The sequence below is a fragment of the Cavia porcellus genome, unplaced genomic scaffold (genome assembly GCF_034190915.1).
Source record: "Cavia porcellus strain 051 isolate PalLab524CR breed Dunkin Hartley unplaced genomic scaffold, mCavPor4.1 scaffold_8, whole genome shotgun sequence".
Lineage (NCBI taxonomy): Eukaryota > Metazoa > Chordata > Mammalia > Rodentia > Caviidae > Cavia > Cavia porcellus.
In genome coordinates this window covers 4,165,165-4,187,766 of record NW_026947491.1, presented here as the reverse complement: position 1 = coordinate 4,187,766, position 22,602 = coordinate 4,165,165, and the positions used below count along the sequence as shown (strand labels likewise).

Sequence of the window (22,602 nt, the reverse complement as noted above, 5' to 3'; positions counted from 1 at the left end):
TTACAGTAGCTTTGTACTATAACTTCAAGTCAGGGATTGTGGTTCCTCCTGCCTTGCCTTTGTTGCTTAGAACTGCCTTTGCTATTCTGGGTCTCTTCTGGTTTCAGATGAATTTTAGGGGTGATTTCTCTAGACCTGTGAGGTATGCTAATGGTATTTTGATTGGGATTACATTAAAGTTATATAACACTTTTGGGAGAATGGCCATTTTCACAATGCTCGTTCTTCCTATCCATGAACAAGGGATGTCTTTCAATTTTCTGAGATTCCCTTCAATTTCTTTTTTAAGGGTATCATAGTTTTCCCTGGACAGATCTTTTGTCTCTTTTTTCAGATTAGATCGTAAGTATTTCATTTTGTTGTTGATATATATTGTAAAGGGTATGGCTTCTCTTATTTCTTTCAGTGGTTTTGTTGTTAGTGTATAGGAATGCTATTGATTTTTGAGTGTTGAATTTGTATCCATCTACTTTACTGAATTTATTTATTATACCTAGGAGTGTTTCAATGGAGTTTGGGGGTTGTCTGTGTAGAGTATCATGTCACCTGCAAATAATGATAATTTAACTTCCTCTTATCCTGTCTTTACTCCTTTTATTTCTCTCTCTTGTCCAATTGCTCTGGCTAGTATTTCCAGTACTGTGTTGAATAGGAGTGGTGGTAAGGGACATCCTTGTCTTGTGCCTAATTTTAAGGTAGAGGCTTTCATTTTCTGGCCATTTAATATGATGCTGGCTGTTGGTTTGTCATAGATAGCCTTTATCATATTGAGGTAAAAACCATCTATTCCCATTTTCTGTAAGGTTTTTTTTTATGATGAATAAGTGTTGGACCTTATCAAAGTTTTTTTTGTATGTGTAGGAATGATCACGTGGTTCTTATTTTTGGCTCTATTGATATGGTGGATTAAATTTATTGATTTGTGTATGTTGAACATACACATTGTTCCTTGCATTCCTGGAATGCATTCCTGGGATGAACCCCACTTGGTCATGGTGTATAATAATCTTGATGATTTGGTGCATTCTGTTTGCCTAAATTTTATTGAGAATTTTTGCATCTATGTTCATTGGGGAGATTGGCCTATAATTCTCTTTCTTGGTTGGGTGTTTGGTATAAGGTTTTGGTATTAGAGTAATGTTTGCTTCCAGGAATGAGTTAGGGAGAATTATTCCCCTTTCAATTTCATCAAAGAGTTTGAGGAATGTCAGCATTAAATCTTCTTTGAATTTCTTGTAGAATTACACAGTGAATCTGTCTAGACCTGGGGTCTTCTTTGTTGGTAGGGATTTAATTACATTTTCAATTTCATTAATTGAAATTGTGTTATTCAGAAGTTTTACATCTTATTGACCCAGTTTTGGTAATTCATGTATTTCTAGGAATCTCTCCATTTCTTCTGTGTAATCAAGCCTATGAGAGTAGAAGTTTTAAAAAGAGATTTTCTGTATTTTCACAGGGTCTGTTGTGATTTCATCTTTTTCATTCCTTATTACATGAATTTGAGTTTTTTCCTTACTTTTAATAAGGTTGGCTAGAGGCCTGTCAATTTTATTTATTCTTTCAAAGAACCAACTTTGTTATTCATTTATTCTTCATATTGTTTACTTAGTCTCTATTGCATTGTTTTCTGCTCTGACCTTTATAATTTCCTCCCTTCTTTGGGCTTTAGAAGTGATTTCTGAATTACTTGGTTGTTTACATTTACTGCCACCATTTCATTGCTTTTTACTGGGCTATCTTCTTAGCTCCATTTTGGTCATTCATATGTGCCTAGAAATCTATTTCTTCTATAGTCTGACAATTTATTAAATAGAGGTTTTCAAAGTTGTTACTTTGAATCTATGTTTTTTTCTTGCCAGTGTCCATGGTGATTTTGCAGGATAGAAAAGATTTAAGCATGAAATAGGCATGTTACAAGTAGATTTCTTGGCTTTGTAGAAAGGCACATTTAAGTAAACCTTGCTTGGTGGCACAAACCTGTTACCCAGCACTCTGGGAAGCCAAGGCAGGAAGATAGCAAGTTTGAGCCCAAAGGGAGCATCTTAACAGCTTAGAAAAACCCTGTCTCAGCATTGAAAATGTATATAACAGATACATCCCAGGGTTATACCCTCCTCACCCCTGCAAAATTTTGTGGTAACCATGGATGGTTATGGAATACACACTTGTATTCACAGCTCCTTAGGCTGAAGCAAGAGGACTCCCATTACAATCCCATCCTGGGCACCTTAGTAAGACCCTATCTCCTCTAGAAATAAAAAGGCCATCCTGGCTTATAGCTCAGTGGCAGAGCACTTGCAGAACATAGAAGAGTAGTTTACACAGTGCTAGTCGGTTTTGCTCTTTACTAGTTACATTCTGGTTTCCACTTGTGAAGAGTTCACATATAAAATGAGGTTATCTAAATATGAAAATATGTCCAGAAAGAGTTCATTTCTACTATCTAAATAGTGGGAATTTGGGAAACCATTCTTGTGATCCTTGTTCCTTCATCAGCGTTTTTCTGAGTCTCCCAAGTTGCATGTAACCTGGGACAGTATTAGTGCCCTTACCTTGTGACCTGAACCAAGATAAACACAGAGCAAGTTGCTTGCAAAAACTAACATCTGAAGTTTTATTTGTCTATTACTTTAGTGATAAATTGCATTTGCTATGTTTATACCATAAAAGAAGTTGAAATGCAACAGAAGCAATGAGTGAGAAGAGATTTAAAAGTTTATCTATGTTTGAGATTTGCTGTGAATCTTCCTAGTCAAATGAGTCCATTTTTCTACTGTCATGTGTGCAAATTTACCTTTTTACTCAAATCACTCATGGACTGTGTAATTCCAAGATGACCACCTATTTCCACATATTTATTATTACTGCTCTTAAATTTTATTTCTGAATAATCACACTTGTAATTTATTGGCTTGATTTTTTTGAGTTCACCTGGTAATCTGTCCGTTCCTGCATTATACAATTGTATTCTTTATTGGTGTCATGAGGTGCAGGAAATGCCACTGAGAAGCTTTGCAGGAATCATTTAATCTGAATTACTTCTGATTCCCTGTGTTTGTTGTGTTGGCTTAAGTATATATTTCAGTGAGTACCCACAACTGTCTTGAAATCCCAGTTAGAGTATCCAAATGGAAAAAGAATTGTGAAAAGCAAGGGAAAGAATACCTTGATCCTGAAATTGTAAGATTCTTTTGTTCCAGAAAGCCCTACAGTAACACATTCTCTAAACAAAAGACCCACTATGCCTTTGACTTTTTATTTCTACCAATAATACAGGGGATGAAAATGTTGGATAGCAAGGTGAATGAAAATAAAACCTAGTGCTTTTCAAAATTTGGAAAGTTCTGTTTCTTTCACTCAAACAAAAATGGAGCAGAATGTGCAAAAATTTCATTGACCTGTAATGATAAAGTAGACACAAAAATATTGTTTATGCCTCAGCGTGGTGGCACATTCCTGTACTCCCAATACCCTGGAAGGCTGAGGCAGGAAGATCACATGTTTGATTCCAGCCTTGGTGACATGATCCCAGTGATGTCCTGTCAGAAAATTTAATATAAAGGGTGGAGGATATAATTCAGGGTGAAGGTCCTGGCTTCAATCACCAGTGCTGCAGAAAAAAATACATGTCTTTCTGGACTGAAATTATGACAGCTGAACTGAGTCAAGTGATACAAAGAACAAAATATTTAATAAAGTCAGTGAGTGAAAAGTAAGTTTTCCTTTACATCAAACTTTCTTTAAAGGTTGAAGGAAAAAGAAAGAGTGGAAAAACTGACACCCAGCAGTTGCCTACTGAGAAGAAAGAAGAACATGATAGGTAAGACTATGGAAATATTTGACCATAAATAGTTACTGTTCTGTACAACAAAATCTAACATGAGCCTGTGTTTGTGATTAAGAAGTTATTTGCTTTTACTAGAGATACTCAGCTTTGAATGACTGTCAGAAAAATACAGACAATTTAGATATCATTTTTCCAATTGTCTTGAGAAATGTTTTTTAAACATTTGGATGAATTAGCCAGTCTGAGGAAACAGACATCATTATGTACTGTTAGTAAGTGAAATTATTAAGTGCATTTGAACAATTTAATAGCATTAATTAAATCTCAATGATTTCATTGTTTTAATCTAATGCCTTCTCTTATGAAACTGAATCCTCCTTGGAAAGGAATACAAGATCCATGATCACACACATGTACATAGCTATTAAAGACATTTAATGTACATATCCTCTAGGCTAAAATTGGTGAGTGTATATACTTCATATACATAATATGAGCATTAAGCTGGTATAACAGGTTGATAATAATTATGTAAATGTGTTACCTATATACATTCATATGTTGAAGGATTAACTATTAACATTCTCATAAAGTGTGAGATAGTCTAGATGCTTAGCAGTAAGGAAATAATTGAATTGCTATATCCATAAAATAATATAGCATGGAGCCTTTAGATAATATTCATTGTGATTATTTCACAAAATATTTTTAAAGCATTGTTTAATAATACGTCTTCAGCAAATTTGCTGTAATACTTGTTATATGTGCTAAGTTGCCAAAGAAAGTTGCAGGCTGCACTGAAGATCTTATTACCAAGAAATTTGGTAGCTGTTAGACTTTTGCTTTTTCTCAGGATATAAGTACTATAATCTGGACCTTCATGTTCATCTGAATATTGCCAAAGGATTGCATGAGGATCCATGATTGATTAGTTTTCAGTATATTAGGTAAAAATCCTTTAAAATGTCACCAAAGGGTCTTTTAGTAGTAAATCAGGAATTAACTTTTTTCTGCAAAGATCAAGTAGTAGATATTTTAGGCTTCATGGCATGAAATCTCTTTTGTGGTCATCTAGAATCTGAGGTAGACAACAAATGAATGTCTGTGGCTACATTTCAGCAAAATTGATCTACAGAGCTGAGGGATAGTTCTGTATTAGAGCGCTTGCCTAACTCACAAGAGGCCTTGGGATTCGTCTCCAGCACTGCCAATAAAGAATTTATTTTAAAGTTAGATGATAGACTGGAATTGCTCCACTGACAATGATTCACTAAACCTTAATGCTAAACCCTAGTTTGCTGCTAATGTACTAAGCCAGTCTTTTAAAGTTTCCCACGTGTACATCATTGTCTCATTTTTACAGATAATGCACTCCACTGTATTTTTCAGCAGTGAATATAGAAAACTTACAAAATTCAATTTATAAATTAAAGTTACTTTATTTCCCTTCCTCAAACATATTTTATGTTTTTCCTGTCTTATTTGTTGTTGTGGAGTGTATACTTTACTGTCGTCCATAGAATTTGTGTGTATTTACTACAATATCACCAGTGCATACAAAAAGGTGTAGCACACAGTGAGTAGCTAGTCAGTATTTACTCAGTGTGAGTAGAGTTTACTCCTTGTGTATTATTTTAAACAGTAGGCTAATTTGTCACTTACAAAGGTTTGACTTAGGAAGCTGAGGCAGAAGGATTGCAAAAGCGAATCCTGCTTAAGAAGCTGAGCAGGTCCTTGCCTCAAAATAGAAAGGGACTGGGGGTAGCGCTCAGTGTTAGGACACTCTTGATTCAACCTCCTGTACTAGAAAAAAAAGGGTTCAGGAAGAAAATTCATTCTGAAAGTTTTAGTTTTTACTCTACATTAATATTTTTTTCATTTAGGAAGAAATTTTGAATATTGTGATTCTTCATTCTTTTAGGGTAGTTTCACTTACAGTACAGTGGATTAAAAGAATTGCAGGCTTCATTTGTAGTTTATTAAGAAAAATAAAACACAAAGATAGTAAATTTAATAGGCTTCAAAAAATATGATGTCCAAAGGACTAAAACTTTCTAAACTGAAATTAAAAGACAAAATTGGAATGTACTGTGTTGCTTCCTCTGGAAAGAGAGCTATGCTGGTTGGGCATGGTGTTGTTATAACACAGGTGCCTGAGTGCTACCTCAGTTCTTGATCTTGATTTTTTTCTGTGATTCTGGTTGCAAACTGAGTTGAGTCAGAACCAAATAAAAGTTAGTGGTTGAGCTGAGCAAGGTGGCACACACCTGCAATCCAGCAAGTTTGACTTGGGATGCTGAGACACGAGGGTTGCTGTGAATTTGAGGCTTGTCTTGGCTACATAAATGAGTTCTAGGCCAGCCTGTACCTCATGGTAAGATGCTGTCTCTAAAATTTTTTTGTTCTGTGGGTAGGTTCAGTGTTGATCTTAATTGGTTTAGATTTGATTTAGTTCTTGTCCAGTTTGTTTTGCCATCAGGATTGTGGAGACAATTGAGTTTGTGAACCCAGGTACCATTGTATATGATTTTGCAAAGAGAATTTAAAAACTGGCCAAACTTCATAAGGAAAGTGATTTTCCATCTGTAGCTATATTAGTGTGCCTTGCAGGAAGCAAAGTGTTAGCATTAAGTGGTTGTTTGGTTGGATGCTTGGTTGTTTGGTGGGTGAAGCCAGTGACAGTTGACTGAATCAACACGGGGTTGCCACAACTCCAGTCAGTCCTTTCGTAGGCTTGGACTAATTTCAACCCAATGCTTCGTTTAAAAATTATTTTTCATCTACTGCTTAAAATGAACAATTTCATACTCTAGAGTTGTAACCTTGTTTTTGAATTGAGTTGCTTAAATGACTTTTTATTTTTAAAGCAGTGGACCCAACGTGCCTTTGAGGAAAGTAAAGAATAAACATCAACAGCAGCACTCCACGGAATCTGTGACTTCCTTAGTGTCTAAAAAGGCCCTTTTCCTGTTTGCTAGTCTCCAACAAGTGATGTGTATTTAAAGATTACAAGACACTGTCAAAGATGGAGGAAGTTAAAACCTCTGTAAATGTTTTATTTTCCTTTAATGGAATGTTAGCAGGAATTGCTTTTCTAGAAATAAAACAGAACAGTGTAGTCTACAGGGAAAGCAAGAGGATACCCAGCCTCATCATTGCTGCAGAAAGATTGGCTAAGAGAAGCACAAATGAATTTGACAAAGAGCAGTTTCAACACTGGTCACACAGGAAGCTGACTACTGGGGACGATCGGACAACACTTCAGACACCTTTCACTGGCAAAGTTAGGGAAGCAGGTGTTCTGAGCAAGAATGCAGCATTTAAGAGTTATTTTCTTAAGATTTTAGAGTGTATTCATACACCACTAGAAACCATCAGTAGAGAAAGATATGTTTATTCATTTTAATTTTTAAGAATATTTGTAAAACTCAGAAATTATGTGATTATAACTGACAATGGATGCTGATATGGATTAACACAATCACAGTGGAGCCACACTTGCATGCCTTTCAGTGCTGCCCAGCAGGATAGTCATGCCTGTGCCATCAGTGTTTGAAGCTGTGGGAAATGTCAATGTGGTCTTAACATCACTTAACAACACTAAATGCTTAAAGGTAGTTATTTCATAACATAAGGCATACTCCCACGATGTCACAGTTCAGAGTTCTCAGCCTCACTCTTTCACTGATTTTTAGTTGGATCCTAACATTTTTTCACAGAGCCCCCCACAGTTTCATGGCAACCACAGGGACCCTCCACAAGGAGTTTCTGGCAGGAGGTTTGCGAGTAGTGCATTCACACGTTACTCAGTTCTTCTGGCTTTGGAGTGCTTGCTGCCTTGTAACCCATCTCTGCATTGTAACAGGTTGATGCACTGCATGTGTCTGTCTCCATTGTTGTCAGTTGTGTTCTTAAAAACCCTAAGATCCCAATGACGCTGCCAAAATGCCCCACACTAAGGTTTCATCAATACAATATTTTATTAAATTACGTAATTCCAGAAGTCATAGCATATTTATAGAGTTTAAACTATAAAAAAGGCATTGATAAGCATTTTTATGATCATATCTGAAATTTGCAGCCTTTTGCAATTGCAAGTGCTCTAGGACCAGTACTGTGCATTTAGGGGATCCACTGTACTGTGGAACATTCCTGGGTTTAAATTCTTACTGTCTGTACTTGCACCTGTGCAAGTTACTTGGCATATCTTCACCTACCTTAGTGATGTATAAAATAAGATGTTACCACTCAGAATTGTGTTTCACACGCACACACACACACACACACACACACACACACACTCTTCAAGTAGGTGTGCCCTTTGGAAGAGATTAAATTGAAAGATATAAAATATGACAGATAGGAAGGAAAAATATTTGAAAGCATTTCATTAGGATACTAAATCAACATATACAGCCAGATCATAGCTAGAACTTTATATTTTCTAAAAAATGCATGTTATATTTTCTTCTATTTTGACATGAATAAAACAATAAATAAAACCAATCAAAACAAAACAGTGAAAGTGATACACAACTTTAAAACCAGACCATAAGAAATCAACAATGGCTACCATAACGCCTCTTGTTGTCTTCAAAATAGCCGGCCATACCATCAGACATTATAAAATGAAACAAAACAGAACAGAAACCAATAAAACAAAATAATGAAAGCAATGGAAGACTTCAAAAACAAGATAATAAGAAATCACCATCAGCTTCAATAGTATGTCTTGTTATCTTTGAAATAGCTGTCAATAAACAGAATAAAATGAAACAAAGTAAAACAGAATAAAACTAAAACAAGCCAAACAAAACCCTGAAAGTGATACAGAACTTTAAAACAAGATAATAGGGAATTAACAGTGGCTTTCACCTGTAGAAGGAACTCTCCCATAGCTGCTATACTGCATATTATTTTCCACCAAGTAAATGCTCAGAGCACTGGGCTAGGCCTGCAAAGTGAAATGCTAAACACTACAGGCTTAAGTTGTTTTTCTTCCAGCCTCAGTAGCTATTATCCCAGCCTGTATGTCTGTGATCAGCTGGTTGCTTGCAGGGGTTGGGAGGGCCTCAGCTCTTATCTCCCAGCCCAACTGCTGGCTCACAGGAAGCCATTGGCTTCATATTTTTACTTCCCTTGGCCTGTGACTGTCACTGACTCAGAGGAAGGGGTTGGCTTCTTTTTTTCTTTGTCTTTTTCATTTTTATCAGTACCAGGGATCGAACTCACAACTGCCTACTTGCAAGGCAGGCGCTTAAGCGGCTGAGCTAAATCTCCAGCCCCAGGGGTTGGCTTCTTGATCCACTTAAAAAATACATTTTAAATAAGCAGGTTTCACTTCAGACTTGTCTTAAAAGAAGAGGACAAGAAAAAAAGTCTCAAGGAAAAATGTTCTCAAGAAGTTGAAGCAAAACAACAGCTTGAAATTTCTTATGCAACACTTGAAATGGAAGTGAAGGCTTGAAAAGTGAATCAGGTAAATTAATCTTTGATGAAAATTTTATATTGCTGTTGTATCGGCATTGTAGTATTTCTTTGATTGCATATTTACTCATGCATTGCTTACATTGAGAACATGATCCAAAGCATGTGTGGTTTGTTATTTTCATTATTATCCAAATGTAAGCAGGTGGCCACACACACTTACATCTCCCACATCACTGGGCAATATCGTTTCAAGGACCATAGTTGAGCATGCAGTCCAGTGTTGAACAAAACATTCTTATACATCACACGTCCCTATTATGTGGGTTGAAAACAAAATGTTAAATCACCCTCAGAAAACCTCACATATACAGCTAACTGTATTTATTATAAATGTTGACATCTAATAGCTCAGTTTGTTTACTGAATAAAGAAATGAAAGGAGTTTAATCATGAACACAAGTGTCAATTTGAGTATTCTTATGATTTAGCTAATTTTGAAGCTAGTGAAGTGTTTAATGAAATTTTATTTTATACCATTTGTGCCTATATTTAATAAATGCTTTCACTCTTTAACAAATTTTAGATTTCATTTATGCAATTTAATATTCACAGCCTTGCATGTTGGCACTCACCTGTAATCGCAGTCCTGGGAGGCTGAGACAGGGTGAGTGCTATGAGTGCTAGGCCAGGTGGCATGAAATAGCAAGACTGTGGCTCAAAAAACTATTAAGGACTTAATTATACTATAACCGATAATTTCTTTGAAACATTGACATAATAGCATTGACAATACTTTAAGAAATACAAAATTGAAAGTACGCAATCTAATGGAGAATTTCATGTCAACTGATCATATTTTCCTTACCATGAAAAAGTGGAGTTTTGCCTTCATCACATAGCTATGCGCAGGATTCACAGACCAGGCATTTGACCAACCTAAAAGCTCTTGTGAAGTACCATACCACACCGTTCATTTGAACATCAGACTGCTTTCTGAAGAGGCCTAGCAGTTGCTACAAATGAATTGATTTGAGGACCTTTATTTAGCAGCAGGGCCCAATAGTATCAGCTCAGTGGGTTAGCCTCCACTCATGGGCATGTTATGTACATACCGCTTAACCCAGGAAGCACTGTTTGAGTGATCATTGCCCACTGGGCACTGCTATGTGAGAATAAGCTGTGAGTTGTTACAAATCAAGTGCCACTGACTACTTGAGCTAACTGATGAGTCTCACTGGACTGCAGGGATGTCTTTTGGGCTGCATACTCTGCATTTATTGCCACCTTCATCATGAGTGACCAGTTCAGCTTGCACAAAAAGCCTGTCCCATTGTCCACCACCTGCCAAAAACATCACATTTTGCTTTCTCTCCCCTGAGGTCAGCTGAGGAGGTCCCTTGGAGCAGGAAAGTATCTCCCTTTTTCCTTCCTCCCATCCACCTGTGCCTTTCTCATTACAGCCCAGTACAGAGCCCTGGGCCATTCTGAAAACTCCAGTATCTCCTCTTCACCTTCCAGACAGTTCTGGCACTGGTGACTGAACCCAGGGTCCTCCACAGAGCTTTATCCATGGGCGATTTTTGTTTCTTTCTGAATAGGGCCTCTCTAAGTTGCCCTGGGCTCAAATGAGCTAGCCTCATGCATGAGCCAACACTATTGCTAGGACAATAGACATGTGCAACTATACCTGGATTAATTAATTTCTTTCTGGTTATTGGAGACAGGGTTTCGCTGCGTAACCCAGGCTGGCCTTGAATTTACTGTGCCTCTCCAAGGTGGTCTCATGGTTACAGTAACCCTGTTGACTCAGCCTCCTGAGTGACAGAATCACAGCTGTGTGACACGAAGCCCAGCTTCTGATTTAAATTTTGAGAGCTCTTCTGAATAAATTATCAAGACTGCACTTGACCTCAGGAAACTTTTGCCTCAGCTTTCCTACAATATCAAACTTTATCAAAACAGAAAACACAATAATACCTAATAGGAAAGATTTTATAGAGCTCCCACTGCCATTGACTGGTGGAGTTGGAACTCTGGCCCAGGCATGCTGGTGTCTGTCTAGATACTGTTTGTCCAACAGTTCCTGGAGACATCTAGATGTTACTGCAGTGTCATTTCTGTATTATTATCATTGGCATTGCTCTTAGTCATATAAGCATTATTCATATCATAGTTGATAAATAGTACTTGGAATCCATAAAGTAGGATGTAATGCGTGGAATGTAAAAATACAACTAAAAGGACAGCACAAGTAAAGGGACTTCCTCTTTCTGTCCATTTTACCAAAATATTCACCTTTATTGTTTCCTGCAAAATAGTAGTCTCCCCCTATTGCCCAGGCTGGTCTCAAGCATCAGCTTTCCAAGCATCCAGAAATGCAGGTCCATAGCACTGTGCTAACCTTCTAGTTTTGTCAGTTTGAGGACCTGCTAACAGTCTAAAATCAGGAACATAATATATTTCAGACCTAGAGCTGGGGTCAGTAACTTAAGTAGTGGGGAGAGGGTGTTATTTTGTAAGGTGTGGGCCATTGGATCCCTGCATCAGCAGTTCAGCTAACGGTGTAGACACAGCACAGAGGTAACTATAAACCATATGGAAGTGGAGCATTATAGCTGTGTTCACTACAGTTATGAAACAAACACCAGGGATGGGCAGGTTATTAATCAACTTTTTGTTAATTTTCAGTTGACAGAAGCCCAAGATCAAGGTAGAAGATCTGTGCAACATGATGAAAAAATGGAAGAACCCTTAGACAGGTATGGCTTAATGATATACAGATAACTTGAACATCTATAAAGGAAATCAGCAGCACAATATGAGACATATTGCAGTTATAGAAGTAGTAAATCTTCATTAGTCCAAGGGAAAAGTCTAGCTTTGATAAATGTACCTGAAAGGAGTAATTTAGGGGAGCAGATATAGTACAGTGAGGAGAGAGCATGTGCTTTCCATGTGGAGCCCTGTGTTCACCCCTAATAATGCAAAAGAAAAAGTGTCAACAAGCACAATGAGAAAAATCTTACTTGCCAAGTCATCTACTTTTTCTAACTTTTAAAATTATGAGTACTCTTTCAAAGATTATGTGACTTTTTAAACAGATCTGTGCAAACACTCAAATTGGAGAATTTGAGCCTGAAAAAGAAAATTCAAAAGCAAGGGGGTAAACTTGAACGAGCTCGGAAACACTTGTTGAGCAAGAGATTGGTAAGTGCATTTCTTTTTAATTTCTATTGTTCTAGAAAGCAGTTCCTCCTCTACTAGTATGTAGGAATATTTTAGGCACTATGAAAATCTTACTGATAAAAACACTTGTTGCAATCGTATTGATACCTCCTTACTAGCAGTAGTGACGTGCTCTTAACTTTAAGGAAGATAAATGGTTTCATGCAATTCATGACTTTGGCAGTGATATTTTATTACAAAAGATTTTTGTAGCCTAAAATCCCTATTTTACACATACCACATTTGTTTATCCATTATCCATTGAAGGATTTGAGAGTTATTCCCACACTTCTTTGGCAATAATGCTGATCTGGACATTGATATATTACTGTGTGTCATGAGTCTCAGCTAATATGATACAATAACTTTTAAAATTCCAGGAAATTGAATTGCTGAATCTAAGACTTTGAATATCTGTTGCAATGAAAGCTTTTCCATGATATTTTGAAATTTATATGGTCACCAAGAATGGATACTAGGGCGCTACACAAGCATTTTCCCCAGAGACACTGTATTTCTCTTTGACTGTAAGCAAGGAAAAAGATGCCAGTAACAAAGTAGAAATGGATATTTCTCTTACTGAGGAACTAGTGGTCCTAGCTTGCAGTTTCATGATTTTTCCCCATTGATTAGTGTTTATCAGCCATTTAAACTTGTCCAGTCTAAGAGTAACGCATAAGACTGGGTGACAGTTTGTTGATGTGTAATGAAAACCATGTACCTCTTGACCAGGCAGAGCAGATTCTCCTGTGGCCCGTGTTCTCCTGTCTGGGAATTAGGACCACAGGGACACATTGTGTGCATGGAAGTGGAGATGTGAGGTGGCTCCTTCCACTGACTGATTTCTTAAAGTCACAGCAATTTAATCCATCGAGCTCCATTACACAGATGCTTGCTGCTATGTCTCCTGCATACCTGTCCCCCAAACCCTCATGGAGTATAGATGAGGTTTTTTCATAGGTAGCTAGATCTCTAGAATATGATGTTGGGATTCAGGGTATGTGATTACCATGTTGGTCCACCGGTTGGTTTAGCATAGTTCTGGGATCAAGGATGTGATGTTAAGATTAAGGGTGTGAGTGCTACCTGCCCTAAAGGTGAGTACCTGGATAAGATGTAGGGCCAGAAAGAAGCTTGATGATGCTGCTGCTGCTGCTTCTGCTGCTGCTGCTGCTGCTACTGCTGCTGCTGCTGCTGCTGCTGCTCCTGCTTGTCTTCTGGTCCGTGATGCCCCTCTGCAATGCCTCCCTGTTCTGGAGCCAGCCTACTATGAACTGAAACCTCTATAAACTGTGATTTATGAACCTTTCCTCTCTTAACTTGTGAGTCTGGTTATTTTGTCTCAACAACAAGAAAAGACTTGTTATAAGGGAGCTACAGAATTCTGCCTAGTGTTTTCTCTGATAAAATGTGGAGAAATAATTTTTTCTAGAATTCAAATAAATTAGTCCTGTTGTTGTACTATACTTTTCATACACATAACATGCTGACATGTTGATAAGGTGTCATTTGTGAATTAAAATGCCAGGGGCCATCATCTTACTTTAAGTGTCATATACAAAGGTATTGAGATGTTGAAAAATTGGTAGTGGTACCATATATAACTGGAAAATATTTTTTTTTTATTTAAGGAGAAAAGAAGAAAAAAAAAAACCATGAAAGGGTACAAGTTATACAGATTTACAGAAGAAAAAAATGAACATTCGGAAATCACTAGTTAATGGATTACATATTGCCATCTTAGAAATAATTGTTCAAGTCACAAAATTAAAGCTTGTAGAGTGGACATTCCAACAATGATACTGCAAACAGTTCTGTTCCATGATCCAATAAAACTCTGTGATTTCACTTTCTATCTTATACACTTAAATATACATGCAATAACTGGAAAATATTTAAAAAAGCGATGTGAACCCATAGGAAAGCAACATTATAAAAGAAATACAAGGTGACTTATACTGGGTGGCATTCTAACAGTGAGGCCACCAGCCCCATGTTAGAGGATCACAAAATTCAGATTGAAACCCATATGACTCACTATGCAAAGTGCAGGACTCAGTGCAGAAGGAATCCATACTAAACAATGGCTAATGAAGTTTTGTCCTGGGAGAAGTAAACTAAAAGGAAGAAGGGAAAGTGTAAATGACCCCTGTGCCGAGACATTTTGTGTACCCCAGCCTGGCCTTGAATTTACTGTGCCTCTCCAAGGTGGTCTCATGGTTACAGTAACCCTGTTGACTCAGCCTCCTGAGTGACAGAATCACAGCTGTGTGACACGAAGCCCAGCTTCTGATTTAAATTTTGAGAGCTCTTCTGACTAAATTGTCAAGACTGCACTTGACCTCAGGAAACTTTTGCCTCAGCTTTCCTACAATATCAAACTTTATCAAAACAGAAAACACAATAATACCTAATAGGAAAAATTTTATAGAGCTCCCACTGCCATTGACTGGTGGAGTTGGAACTCTGGCCCAGGCATGCTGGTGTCTGTCTAGATACTGTTTGTCCAACAGTTCCTGGAGACATCTAGATGTTACTGCAGTGTCATTTCTGTATTATTATCATTGGCATTGCTCTTAGTCATATAAGCATTATTCATATCATAGTTGATAAATAGTACTTGGAATCCATAAAGTAGGATGTGATGCGTGGAATGTAAAAATACAACTAAAAGGACAGCACAAGTAAAGGGACTTCCTCTTTCTCTCCATTTTACCAAAACTTTCACTTTTATACTTTCCTGCAAAAGAGTTGTCTCCCCCAGTTGCCCAGGCTGGTCTCAAGCATCAGCTTACCAAGCAGCCAGGAATGCAGGTCCATAGCACTGTGCTAACCTTCTAGTTTTGTCAGTTTGAGGACCTGCTAACAGGTCTAAAATCAGGAATATAATATGTTTCAGACCTAGAGCTGGGGTCGGTAACTTAAGTAGTGGGGAGAGGGTGTTATTTTGTAAGGTGTGGGCCATTGGATCCCTGCGTCAGCAGTTCAGCTAACGGTGTAGACACAGCACAGAGGTAACTATAAACCATACGGAGGTGGAGCATTATAGCTGTGTCCACTACAGTTATGAAACAAACACCAGGGATGGGCAGGTTATTAATAAACACTTTTGTTAATTTTCAGTTGACAGAAGCACAAGATCAAGGTACAAGCTCTGTGCAACGTGATGGAAAAAATGGAAGAACCCTTAGACAGGTATGGCTTAACCAAATGACTTGAGCATCTATCAAGGAAATCAGCAGCATAATATGAGACATATTGCAGTTATATAAGTACTAAATCTTCATTAGGCCAGGGGAAAATTCTAGCTTTGATAAATGTACCTGAAAGGAGTAATTTAGGGGAGCAGAAATAGTACAGTGAGGAGAGAGCATGTGCTTTCCACGTGGAGCCCTGTGTTCACTCCCAATAATGCCAAAGAAAAAGTGTCAACAAGCACAATGAGAAAAATCTTACCTACCAAATCATCTACTTTTTCTAACTTTTAAAATTGTGAGTACTCTTTCAAAGGTTATGTGACTTTTTTAACAGATCTGTGCAAATAATTATTTTGAAATCAATATTTTAGGATTGAATTGGAGTATTTACGCCTAAAAGAAAATGTGAAAAGCCTCGAAATGGAGATTTTGAGCCTGAAAAAGAAAATGAAGAAACCAGCAGGAAAACTTGAACGAGCTAAGTATATATTTTTCTTCATTTTGGTTTCTGATCTCTGGGCTTTAGCTAAGATGAATAAGTTAGTGTATTATGTTAACATACCAAAGAGGATAGTAACCTTGCTTTATCCTTCAATAAACATGGTGTTTACTTTTCTCTTATTTCTGAGACAAAATACTCAACCCTAATAATTCAGGGAGGAAAGATTCATTTATCTCAGAGTTTGTGGAGGGTTCAGTCCATAATCATCTGGCTCAAGGGCAGAGTGACATGGCAAAGGGGCAAGAGTTCCACTTGACAGGAGACAGCAAGAGCTTCATTGAGCCAAAGAATAAAGAGTAAGCCTGTTTCCCTCCCTTGTATTGTAATCAGACTACCACTCCCGAGAGTCGGTATAGCATTCACACCATCTCCGTGCCCTCTTGTACAGGATGAGCATGTTTACACAGTGAGGACATGGAGCTTCTGTTGAGTCACTTCCTTAAATGTCTAAATTTCTCAAGTTAAAACAGAGTATCAGCCACTGCAACCATTATCAGTCATTACAAGGCTCATGGATTAAACAGTTCAGCCCAAGAATAATTTTTCAAGAGTATAGTTCATAAAAATCAAGCAGTGTTCAGGCAGTTTGACAAAGACAGATAGTAGTCAAAGTAGTGATATGAATTTAAAATTCCAAAGCCTATTTGTATCCCGTGGGGAAATGTTGTTATATGGTCTTCTGCATGTGAACACACTTGAACAGGTTAAAGAAAAGCTGTATTTCTTTTCTTCCCTTTCTAAGGACACTACATTTGTTGTACTTCTGAGATTAAAAATTAAAAATTGCTCCACAGTGTTCCTTTTTCCTCATTAAAGAAAGGAAAATAAAGTTTTAATACCAAATTACTAAGCATACAGAAGTACCTGTTTTAGAACCCAGTAGTTGAAATCTTTATATCTGATTTTGAGTATTAAACCAAATAATTTTGTTGCTTTTCAACTATTATTTTTCATGTGCTTTCCATTCTTTCATGTCTCCTAACTGATCAGAAAGTCCAAAGAAACCAGTTTTCCTCCTAGTAATAACCTACAACTGAAAGGAACTTTAGAAAGCCTTCTTCCTCAGTCGTCTCAACATTTATCTTCTATTCAAGCTGATCATATTAGCACTGTTATTGATAAATGAGCCTCATTATTTGTGAGAACCTACTAGGGGGCTAATTTCTGATTAATTTTTTTTCTTCTTGTCTGTTTTTTTTTTTTTTTTTTTTTTTTTCTTTTTCTTTTTCTTTTCCTTTTTATCGGTACCGGGAATTGAACTCATGACTGCCTGCTTGCAAGGCAGGCACTTATGCCGCTGAGCTAAATCCCCAGCCCTCTTCTTGTCTGTTTTTAAAAACTTCTTTTTTTCCCTCCTTGTACATGAAACTTATGCTGGATTGTAGTAAATTACCCCCAATTTAGTAGTTTAAGACAGTACTTATCTTCTGCCCAACGCTAGGGCTTGAGAGCAGCTTGGTGAGGACAACATGTCTCTGCTCCCCTAAGCTCATTGGTGCAAGCTGGAGGCTGCAGATCTGGAATATCGAGGGCTGGTTCACTGATGGGTCTGAGTGTGGTGGCCATGGGCTGGAACCATATCCGAGACAGGCAGGTGCTCTAAGTGTCTTCCTCCGCATCTGGTCAACAGTGTGAGACAGCATTCTTCGCCTAGTTTGGGAAGCCACAAGACATCACTTTTAGCACACTCTAGTCAGTAGAAACAAGACAAAGGTTGACTTACATGTTATCTAATAGAATATTGTAAAAAACATGTCCTAAAACCAGTACACTTTACAAACCAGCTATAATGTTTTTTTTTTTTTATTTAAAGAGAAAAAAGAAAGGAAAAAAAAAAAAAAAAAAAAACAAAGCAGTAACAGGGTACAAATAATACAGAATTTCTAGAAAAAAATATACAGTAAGAAATCACTAGTTAATAGGTTATACATTGTCATCTTAGAAACAGTTGTCCAAATTATAAAATTAAAGCACATAAGTGGACATTCATACAGTGAGATTGCAGACAGTTCCATTCAATGATCCAACAAAAGCTTAGTAATATGGTTTTCCATTCTACACCTCAAACATACATGCAGTTATATCCCTTAGACCACCTTCCTTTCCTCTCTTTTTTACAATAACAATTGCACTTTTTGGGGTTTTTTTACTCCCACAGTTCTTATTACTTTTTTTGAAGAGAATAAAACCTAATGTAACTAAACAAAACAGAGTCGGTTAGAACAAGAGGATGGGCATAGTACATGATGCAAAAATAGAATATCAGGTGATCAAAAATGGTTACCATTGTGCCTCTTGCTATTTTTAAAAAGATACTAAAATCGAACAACCCAGGTTAAAACCTTTGCAATTAATGAATGAAAATATCATATGGCTTCAAACCAATATGGTTGGGAATCATAATTACCGCATACTTTTATGTATTCTTATCATTTCTTATACTAGGAAACTATTTGGTATTAATACATGCGAGTTTGATTTATTTCATTTATGAGTATGGTCTCAAGCTGCGTCCATTTATTTATAAATATCTCAATGTGATCATTCGTTATAGCTGAGTAGTACTCCATTGCATAAAAACACCACAATTTTTTATCCATTCCTCAGTTGATGGACACTTAGGTTATTTCCAAGATCTGGCTATTACAAACTGTGCAGCTATAAACATGGGTTGACATATATCACTGTGGTATGATGCCTTCAGTTCTTCTGGGAATATGCCTAGAAGTGGAATAGCTGAGTCAAATGAGGCTTCCAGTCCCAGATTTCTGAGAAATCTCCAGACTGACCTCCACAATGGTTGTACTAGTCTACACTCCCACCAAGAGTGCAGGAGAGTTCCTTTTTCCCCACAGCCTCTCCAGCATTTGTTGTTGGTGGTTTTCTTGATCTTGGCCATTCTTTCAGGAGTGAGATGAAACATCAGTGTTGTTTTAATCTGCGTTTCTCTAATGACCAGTGATGGTGAACATTTTTTCATCTATTTATTTGCCATTTGCATTTCTTCATCTTAAAATTGTTCATTCATCTCAGATGCCCATTTTTTGATTGGATCTTTGAATTTTGGGGGTCTGATTCTTTCTAATTCTTTATATGTTTTAGACAGAAGTCCTTTGCCTGAGGGGCAGTTCACTAAGATTTTTTTCCCAGTTTGTGGGTTTTCTTTTCACTATGCTGGAGATTTCTTTTGACATGCAGAAACTTTTTAATAAGAGGCAATCCCAATTATTGACTCTGGGAAGTATTTCCCGTGCGGTTTGAGTCCTGTTTGTGAATTCTCTACCTACTCCTATGTCTTCAAGGTTTTTACCCAATTTGTCTTCCAATAGATTCAGTGTTTCTGTTTTAATATTTAGATCTTTGATCCATTTAGATTTTATTTTAGTGCATGGTGATAGACATGGGTCTAGTTTTAGTTTTCGACATATGGAGAGCCAGTTTTTCCAATACCATTTATTAAATAAAGAGGCTGTTGTCCTTCCAGTCAACATGTTTGGCCCCTTTATCAAAGATAAGGTGGTTGAGTGTTTGTAGTTGTGGTTGTATCTTCTAATCTATTCTACTGATCTTCGGCTCTGTTTTGGTTCCAGTACCTTGTTGATTTTACTAGTTGCTTTGTAGTATAACTTCAAGTCAGGGATTGAGATACCTCCTGCCTTGCTTTTGCTCCTTAGAACTGTCCTTGCTATTCTAGGTCTCTTCTCGCTTCAGATCAATTTTAGGAGGGATTTCTCTAGATTTATTAAGTATGTTGATGGTATTTTTATCGGGATTGCATTGAATCTGTATAACAGTTTTGGGAGAATGGCCATTTTCACAATATTTATTCTTCCTATCCATGAGCAAGGGATGTCTTTCCATTTTCTGACATCATCTTCAATTTCATCTTTCAGTGTATTATAATTTTCCCTGTATAGGTCTTTCACTTCTTTTGTGAGAGTAATTCATAAGTATCTCATTTTTTGGTTGCTAGTGTGAAGGGTGTGGCCTCCCTTATTTCTCTGTCTGTGATTTTATTGTTAGTGTATAGGAATGCTATTCATTTTTGAGTATTGATTCTGTATCCAGCTACATTACTGAATTTATTTATTATATCTAGGAGTCTTTCAATGGAGTTTTGGGGATCTTCTATATAGAGTATCATGTCATCTGCAAATAATGATAATTTAACTTCTTTTCCTATCTTAACGCCTTTTATTTCTCTCTGTCTAATTGCTCTGGCCAATATTTCCAGTACTATATTAAATAGGAGCGGTGATAAGGGACATCCTTGTCTTGTGCCTGATTTTAAAGTAAAGGCCTTCAATTTCTGGCCATTTAATATGATATTGCCTGTTGGTTTGTCATAGATGCCCAAATTATATTGAGGTAAAGATCATCTATTCCAATTTTCTGCAAGGTTCTTATCATAAATGAATGTTGGACCTTATCAAAAGCTTTTTCTGCATCTACAGAAATGATGTGATTCTTACTTTTGACTCTATTAATATGGTGTATTACATTTATTGACTTACATATATTGGACAATCCCTGCATACCTGGGATGCATCCCACTTGGTCATGGTTTATGATTTTCTTGATGATTTACTGCATCCTATTTGTCAATATTTTATTAAGGATTTTTGCCTCTGTGTTCATGAGGGAGATTGGTCTGTAGTTTTCTTTTTCAGTTGGGTCCTTCTCTGGTTTTGGTACTAGAGTAATATTTGCTTCTAGGAACGATTTAGGAAGGATTGCTTCCCTTTCAATTTCATTGAAGAGTTTGAGGAGTGTTGGCATTAGGTCTTCTTTGTATTTCTTGTAGAATTCTGCAGTGAATCCGTCTGGGCCTGGGCTCTTCTTTGTAGGTAAAGATTTAATTACGTTTTCAATTTCATTAATATAAATTGGGTTACTCAGTAGTTTTACATCTTCATGACCTAGCTTTGGGACTTTGTATGCTTCTCGGAATCTTTCTATTTCCTCTGTGTTATCAAACCTTTAAGAGTAGAGGTTTTTGAAATAAGTGTTGACGATCTTTTGTATTTCTATAGCGTCTGTAGTAATTTCGCCTCTTTCATTCCTTATTGCATGAATTTGAGCTTTTTCTTCCCTTTTTTAAAATAAGGTTGGCTAGGGGCTTATCGATTTTATTTATTCTTTCAAAGAACCAACTCTTTGATTCATTGATTTTTTTTTTTTTTGGATTGCTTTTTTAGTCTCTATTGCATTGATTTCTGCTGATTTTAATAATGTCTTCTCTTTTGGCTTTGGGCTTGACTTGCTGTTCTTTTTCTAGATGTTTGAGGTGTAACATAAGGTTATTTATTTGTATTTGTTCTGTTTTTCTGATGTGGGAACTCAGTGCAATAAACTTTCCTCTGAGGACAGCTTTCATTGCATCCCACAGATTCCAGTAAGTTGTATTTGTGTTTTCATTTGTTTGCAGGTATTGTATAATTTCTCCTTTAATTTCCTCTGTGACCCACTGATTACTCAAGAGTGTGTTATTCAGTTTCCATGTGTTTGTGGGATTTTTGCAGTATCTTTTATCATTAATTTCTAATTTCATAGTGCTATGGTCCGATAGCATGCAAGGGATAATTTCAACCCTTTTGCATTTATTTAAATTTGTTCTCAATGATGGGGCAGATAGTGGAATGAAGGGGAAAAGTAGAGAACCAATGGCAGAAAAACAGCATAGCAGAAATGAGGCAGAGAAGGTTGGCTGTAATCTCTAAAATAGATAGCATTGATACACTAATGAAAAGAAACACAGGCAGAATAGATCAGGAGATAGGGTCCATCAAGATGCTCTGTGTATTTTGGTGAGAGTGTAGACTGGTACAACCTTTGTGGAGGTCAGTCTAAGATTTCTCAAAAAGCTGGGATTGGAAGTCCCAATTGTTCCAGCTATTCCACTTCTAGGCATATTCCCAGAAGAACTGAAAGCATCATACCACAGTGATATATGTGCACCTATGTTTATAGCAGCATAATTTGTAATCGCCAGATTTGGAAACAACCCAAGTGCCCATCAACTGAGGGATTGATAAAAAAGTTGTGGTACTCCACAACACTTCTATATAAGGAGTACTACTCATCTATAAAGAGGGATCACATTGAGATATTTATCAATAAATGGGCGCAGCTTGAGACCATACTCATAAGTGAAATAAATCAATCTCACATGTGTGAATAATATAAGAAATGATTCAAATATATAAAAGTATGTGGTAATCATAATTCCTCATTGTGTGGCCTTGAAGCCTTATAAAACTTTCACTCATTAACTGGAATGGCTTTATTCTGGGCTGCTTGATATTATTGCCTGTGATGAAATGAACAGCTCTTTTGAAAATAAGACATCATAATAACTAGTGCTGATTTAATATCATCTTGTTTTGATGTCCCACCAAACTGTTGCTCTTCTGTCTCCATTGGTTTTATCATGTTGTATCTTACTGGATTTTATTATA

At 36.9% G+C, this 22,602-nt stretch overlaps 2 protein-coding genes across 9 annotated transcripts in view; one reads left to right on the top strand and one right to left on the bottom strand.

Annotated features, from left to right (window-relative positions):
* Nucleotides 1-22,602, top strand: part of LOC101788926 (ras-like protein family member 12) — a 141,611-nt gene that overhangs the window by 115,300 nt on the left and 3,709 nt on the right. Inside the window, exons 1-3 of the transcript XR_010049015.1 lie at nucleotides 15,326-15,459; nucleotides 15,569-15,640; nucleotides 16,014-16,124. The gene's annotated coding sequence lies outside the window, so the exon portion shown is untranslated. Of the gene's footprint in view, nucleotides 15,460-15,568; nucleotides 15,641-16,013; nucleotides 16,125-22,602 lie in introns of the transcript that reaches the window.
* LOC134477121 (uncharacterized) overlaps nucleotides 14,047-22,602 on the bottom strand; it is a 108,383-nt gene continuing 99,827 nt past the window's right edge. For 3 of the 8 annotated variants that reach the window (XR_010049014.1, XR_010049013.1, XR_010049012.1), the window contains one exon: nucleotides 17,609-17,794. Coding sequence is in view for 3 of the 8 variants with exons in the window: in XM_063254095.1 (XP_063110165.1) it covers nucleotides 17,545-17,794 (250 nt within the window). In the remaining 5 variants the exon portion in view is untranslated. Of the gene's footprint in view, nucleotides 17,795-22,602 lie in introns of all 8 variants that reach the window. The other 5 variants (XM_063254095.1, XM_063254096.1, XM_063254097.1 and 2 more) reach the window with 4 other exon arrangements.